This window comes from Gekko japonicus, unplaced genomic scaffold, assembly GCF_001447785.1.
Source record: "Gekko japonicus isolate JY-2015 unplaced genomic scaffold, Gekko_japonicus_V1.1 scaffold40, whole genome shotgun sequence".
Classification (NCBI taxonomy): Eukaryota; Metazoa; Chordata; class Lepidosauria; order Squamata; family Gekkonidae; genus Gekko; species Gekko japonicus.
In genome coordinates, this window is record NW_015172554.1 from 2,199,630 (window position 1) to 2,206,043 (window position 6,414).

Below are 6,414 nucleotides of genomic sequence, written 5' to 3' on the forward strand. Positions count from 1 at the left end.
GGGAAAGATCTGAACATTTTGAAGGTGCAGCCTGGGGAGGAGAGGGTTTGGGGAGGACAGGGACCTCAGCGGGGTTTAATGTCACTGAGTCCAGCCTCCAAAGCAGCCATTTTCTCCCGGGGAACTGATCTCTGTCGTCTGGAGATCAATTGTAACAGTGGGAGCTCCTCAGGCCCCACCTGGAGGAGGGAAACCCTATTCTTTAAAGGTAAAGGTTCCCTTGCTCGAAAGCCAGTCGAATCCGACTCTAGGGTTGCGGTGCTCATCTCCGTTTCAAAGCTGAAGAGCCAGCGCTGTCTGAAGACGTTTCCGTGGTCATGTGGCCGGCATGACTAAACACCAAGGCGCACGGAATGCTGTTACCTTCCCACCAAAGTGGTCCCTATTTATCTACTTGCAATTTCTTGCTTTCGAACTGCTAGGTTGGCAGGAGCTGGAACTAGAGATGAGAGCTCACTTCATCATGCGGCACCCGGGTTTCGAACTGCTGAACTACCGACCTTCCACAGCCTGCAGTTCAGGGTCTTAACCATTTGAGCCACTGCACCCTAACCCTATTCTTTAGTTCAGAATATTTCCACCCTACTCTATTTTTAAAAAATTATTATTGGTATGTGTGTGTGTGCACATACATGTGTGAGAGTCTGCGTGCACCTGGAAGTTGTGGCAACCTCTGGTGACTGACCCCCTACTGGGGACCCGGAGGCCGGAGGATATTCAGAGAGGTGGCTGAATTTTATTTATTAATTGATTTTATCTGATTTCTTAACCGCCCTTCCCTGCTTACACGGGGCTCAGGGCGGTTTTACAACACAAAATCCAGCACAACTTTTAAGACCAGTTAAAACTATGAAATTCAGAATTAAAACATTCAGCATAAACATTTAGGCACTTTAAACAATAAAACATGCTTTGGATCCCGCCGAAGGAACCCGCTCGAGTTCTGAACCTGCATGGCAAGACGCAGCCTTCAGACAGCCTCATGGGAGTCCTGACCATTTCCGCAGTAGTGAATTCCCTCTGCACTGATGTTTCTAAGACTGCGCGTTATGTGAAATTTTCTGCAGTGAATTTTTCCTCACCAGGGGCAAACCCAAAGTTTTCTCCTTCTTACCCCGCATTTTTGGAATCCCCAGTTTTAGTGCGGAATCATGTGGTTTGGGGGGAAATCCAGCATTTTCACCGACATGTTTCCTACCTGCCAACAGTGTAAGAATACTGACAGTACAGCCCTATATAGAGTTACACCCTTCTAAGTCCATTTAAGTCAATAGACGAAGAGAGCAACTCTGCACAGGATTGCACTGTACATTTACAGTGTTCTCGCCAGACAAGGAAAACTAACCCAATAAAAGGCTGTCCCCTGAAAACTTCCTAGTACTCAGGGAAACAAGGACGGGGAAATAGGACTATTATTTAGGATGCTGGTTCCATGGATACCCTCAACCTCCATGAGCAGCTTTTGGGGAAGGTGCAAAAGAACCGAGAGGGGCCCCATCTGCTCTGCTTGTGGTTCTTGGGTTTTAACCTGCTTTATTCAGAAGATGAATGGTTAAAAATATCCTTGTCTGTTTCTAGAGAAACACAGCCAGCAAGAGTCAGTGTTTCTCCTAGGCTCGCTAGGCAAGTTATAGATCCATTTCTTTAGTGAATCATCTCTCTCCAGCTGCATTTGACAACCCCAAATCCTTTGATTAGCACTTCCTTTGACAGTTCAAGAATCATTGCTTCTTCCACAACAAAGATAATCTGATCTTCACTATTATGAAAAGATTTAAGGCAAGTAAAAACACTCAAGGGAAGCTCTCTCATCTATAAAGTGTAGCCAGCAATACAATCAATGGATCACACTGCAAGCTAAGTTCGGAGAAATAACCCTTAATATTTGAGAGGCAATTATATCCCTGCCTCAAATTGGGGGGGGGGGGTTGCGCAGAGCATCTCCACTGTTTAATTCTCCTCGTTTGGAACATTGTCTTGAGTTTCACTACAATTCTAAAAAAAAAGCAACCTGCATGATATTCTCCCAAGGAAAAAAGTATAATTAAAAAAGCAATCACATTTTGAATCTTAGAGCTGGTGTTATCAATCAATACAGTTCAGAAACTCCCCCCCCCCAATAATTAAAGAAGAAGAAGGATTGGATTTATACCCCGCCCTTCACTACCCAAAGGAGTCTCAGAGCGGCTTACAAACTCCTTTCCCTTCCCCTCCCCACAACAGACACCCTGTGAGGTAGGTGGGGCTGAGAGAGCTCTGACAGAAACTGCTCTTTTTCAAGAACAGCTGTGTCAGAACTATGGCTTGCCCAAGGTCATCCAGCAGGTGCAAGTGGAGGAGTAGGGAATCAAACCCGGTTCTCCCAGATTAGAGTCCGTGCATTTAACCACTACACCAAACTGGCTCTTAACACAAAGATTCGACATTGGTGGGTGTGGGTACTCAAGAGAGTTCATTTCTTCAAATTCACAACTAACAAGTTATCTCAGGAAGAGTGTTTGCAAGTTATTGTTATAAGAGCTAGCATGGTCAGGCTGGGACTGGGGAGATGAACTTCAGCCCCCTGACAAGCTCTGCACCATCAGCTAGTCATGCCTTCAAGGGGTAGCTTATCTCACAGGGATGTTGTGAGAAGAAAAGGAAGAGGGGAAAACAAGGGGCATTTCCCTGAGCTCCTGGGAGGTACAAAGGGATAGAATTTGGGGTTGGGTCCTTCACAAAATGTTGTGAAGGTGCTGTAAGCCAGCAGAATGGATTCCTAGGGTCCTAACCCATAATGATAGATAAGACAATGTGTTTATACTGGAGGTAACTCAGGACCTCTGCCTAGGATTTGAACCTTCTGCATGTAAAAGCAAGGACTCTACCCCCCAAGCTGCAGTGCAGACTCTTCCTATTTGTTATGGCACCATTAAAATTGGAGAGTTTCTATTTTTCCAAGTTGGAAAGTCACCAAGATTGTCATTATAGTTAAATTTGTTACAGTGAAACTTGGGATTCTTTAAGCCTGGTGCTCAAGGAGAGAGAGCCTGAAATAACTTATACCTGCATTTGCCAGTCCCAGGTCTTGGTCACATGGTCATTTTGATCGGGTTTCACAACTGTTCGCTATCGCATTTAAAAGGGCTGATCAGACAGCCGATTCTGTCTCCGGTATCGAAGCGGATTCACCTCCACAATCCTCCCTGTTTTCTAGCACATTTTCCGACGCGGGGGAAATCAAGTACTTTCCTACTGCTTGCGCTGTGAATCCGCAATTTCTCCTATTTGTTTTGGGGGAAACCACTGCATCCAAGCAGGAGCCATGATTTGCGCAAAGTAATTTTTAAAAAACAATTGTGCCGTGTCTACATGGTGCCTGGAGCCTCGGCACACAACGAAAGCAGTTGGGCAAGGGATGTGTGATCCTCTGAACCCACTAAAAAATATCCCCAATCAAATCTACAGTGGGAACAAATCTATAAGCTTGCCGTGTGACCACACCTCCAGACTCACAGAGATAGCTTTTTTCACCCAAACAAAAACAGCAGAAAAGATCAAAAGAACACATCTGACCCTGCAGCTGGACAAACCCTCACCAACTGTGAATGTGTGTGATTAAAAAAATATATATGTTGTCCTCCCTTACCCCCATAAATCATTGTTAGTCCTGCGTGAATGAGTAACTGTAAATCGCTCAGAGCCAGCAAGCTCTGCAGGATTGAGCGATTAATAAATTTAAAGATTATTATTATGAAAGATTATTATTTACTTACTAGCATAGAGCAGCTCTACTTGATGCTCACTTTTGGAAGTGGCAGGAGGGGTTCTCTGGCTGAACAGCTTCCTCTTTGGTTTAACCAGTTCTCTACAGTGGCACAAAAGATACTGGTCAGAATAATCTCACCACCACCCCCATTCCCACCCCCGGAAAATTAACAAAAGCTGCTGCTCAGTCTTGAGGGGATGAAGATTCTGATTCTGAAAACATCAGAGTTGACAAAATGAATGCCAGGCTGGGCCAGTTTAAGACACCTTTTAAAAAAGGAAGCCACCTGATCCTTCCTGACCCCAGGAAAGATGCAAGGATATTTTTAAAAGATTCTGACGGCATCCAAGGCAAGAAGGGGATGAGCAAGAGGAATGCAAAAACGAAGGCTGGTTTAAGGACATCTAAAGAAGAGTGGGTTAATTCAAAAACCTGGACTAGATATGACAATGGGCCATGACGCAACAGCAGCAATACTGGGTTGGTTACATGGCTGAATTTAGGACTAGGGGAAATTGGAGTTCAAATCTCTGCACAAGCATGAAGTTCGCTGGGTGACCCAGCATATGTCATTCTCTCAGGCCAACCTCCCTCAGAGGGCTGTTGGGGATAAGATGGAGGAGAGGATCATGTATTCGGGTGGGCTGTGGCTTATTAGTAGAGTATGTGCTTTGCCACGGTGGGGCATTGGGGGCAGAGCCCCACCATGGATGAGCCCTGCCCCACCCCCAGGAGGATGCGAGACTCCCTAGACCCCCCCAGCCAAATGCACCTCTCCCCCACAGCGGCAGGGAGGCTGGGGAAGGAAAGGGAAGTCACCCTGCTGCTTCTGGTCAGTTTCACTCCCCTCCATCAGCTGTTAGGTTTAACAGCTGATTGGGGTCCAGTGAAACTGACCAGAAGTGGCAGGGCAAAGAAGGCATGCCTTCTCTCTCTGTCTGATTTCGCACTAGAGCTGCCTTGATGTTGCGCCGCCATTTGCCCCGACACTATTGGTCAATTTCACACCCGAAGCTGCAGGGCTGCATTTTGGCTCGCAGCTTTGCCCAATTTCCCCCGCAGTTTTGTGATCCTGTATTTTGAAGATCACGAAACTGCGGAGGAAATCGGGCGAAGCCGCAGGTCAAATGCAGCCCCGCGGCTTTGGGTATGAAATTGACCAATAGTATCGGGGCAAACGGCGGCACAACATCGAGGCAGCTCTAGTGCGAAATCAGCCTCTCTCTCTCTCTCTCTCTCCTTCACTACCGTCCACCCCACACACTGTTGCGTAATCTAATTAACTTCCCACTCCCCCGCCCCACCAGTTAAGAATTTCTGACTATGGGGCTGTTTGTGTACAAAAGGCCCCAGGTTCTATCTCTGGCATTTCTAGTTAAAAAGCTCAGGTAGGAGGTAATATGCAAGACCGCTATCCGAGAGCTGCTGCCAGTCAGAGGACGCAGTAGCAGCCTTGATGCTCAGCACACTCCAAGCTATGGCCTCTCTCCTCTTTGAAGGAAGATAAGAATGTGCTGCCAAACCACAACTAACTCATGGCAACCCCAGCCATGGGGTGTTCAAGGCAAGAGAGGAGCAGAGCTGGTTTGCCATGGCCTTCCTCCGCGTAGCAATCCCCGAATTCCTTGGTGGTCTCCCATCCAAGTACTGACCGTAGTCGACCCCTGCTTAGCTCCCAAGCCCTGATGATTTAGGGCCAAACTGAAGGAAAGGTAAAGTTTTTTGTTTTTTGTTTTTTTAAAAGTAGCAGGTTATAACCCACACTTTCTGGAAACTTTGATTCTTGACTGCTTAATGGACTCACATTCATACAACAAAGAAACTATTCACGTACAAACACCATGCGTGCATCTCAAGCATCCCTTTCTGGCCCTTAACTCCTTCCCCAGTTTGAGATAGAATGGGTTTAGGTACTCACCCTCTTTCTTCATAGATACCCATCCTGACACACCAGCGATGCTCCTTACCCAACGCACAGAAAGACCGACCTGTCATTTGGAGGCCAAGCCACAGGCTTATATGCAAACTCAGAAGCCAAAAATAGGAATGCCGGGCATAGCTCCAAGCCCCGGGAGGGGGCGGACAGGACCCAGCCATGTGCCTGCGAAATTCCACTCAAGCCATTGTTCCCGCCGAAGGCCACCAGTCCTGCTGAGCCTAACAAGACACCCGATATCCTTTGGGACAGTTGTTTATTTCAGCTCAGGACTTGGTAGCCAGCTTGAGATAGCGAGGCTCAAGACCATAGATGTGGACTCACCCCACCCCGGTCACATGTAATATGAGCAATTGAAGCGGCTTTATCCCAAGACAGACCAAGTGTCTGGTTTGGTATTATCTGTTCTGCTTGGCAGGGTGGCTCTCTGGGAATCTTTTCCAGCCTTGCTAGTTAAGAACTTTGTTGTTGTTTTTTAAGCCGGAGATGCTAGGGGTTGAACCTGGGACCCTCTGGGTGCAAGGCAGGTGTTTTGCCAAGGGGCTACAGCCACCGTCCCACTGTTGCTGTTTATCTGTAATGGCAAGACAGTGCTGTATGCAGTGATTTCAATAGACACGCTGGCCCTTTATGGAGTTGCATAAGCAAGCGTAAGGCCCTTGGGCCGAGGCTATCGTTTGAATGGTGATAGAGACAAGACTAAACAAGGGCCGGATGTCAGCCAATGAAG

At 47.1% G+C, this 6,414-nt stretch overlaps 1 protein-coding gene across 1 annotated transcript in view; it reads right to left on the reverse strand.

Moving 5' to 3' along the window:
- Positions 1–5,727, reverse strand: part of LOC107118794 (kelch-like protein 20) — a 37,828-nt gene extending 32,101 nt beyond the window's left edge. The window contains exons 1-2 of the mRNA XM_015421164.1: positions 5,667–5,727; positions 3,756–3,847 (exon numbers count right to left, since the gene is read on the reverse strand). Of these exons, the coding sequence (XP_015276650.1) occupies positions 3,756–3,847; positions 5,667–5,689 (115 nt within the window). The 5' untranslated portion in view covers positions 5,690–5,727. The remainder of the gene's footprint in view (positions 1–3,755; positions 3,848–5,666) is intronic.
- Between the last annotated feature and the right edge of the window lie 687 nt (positions 5,728–6,414).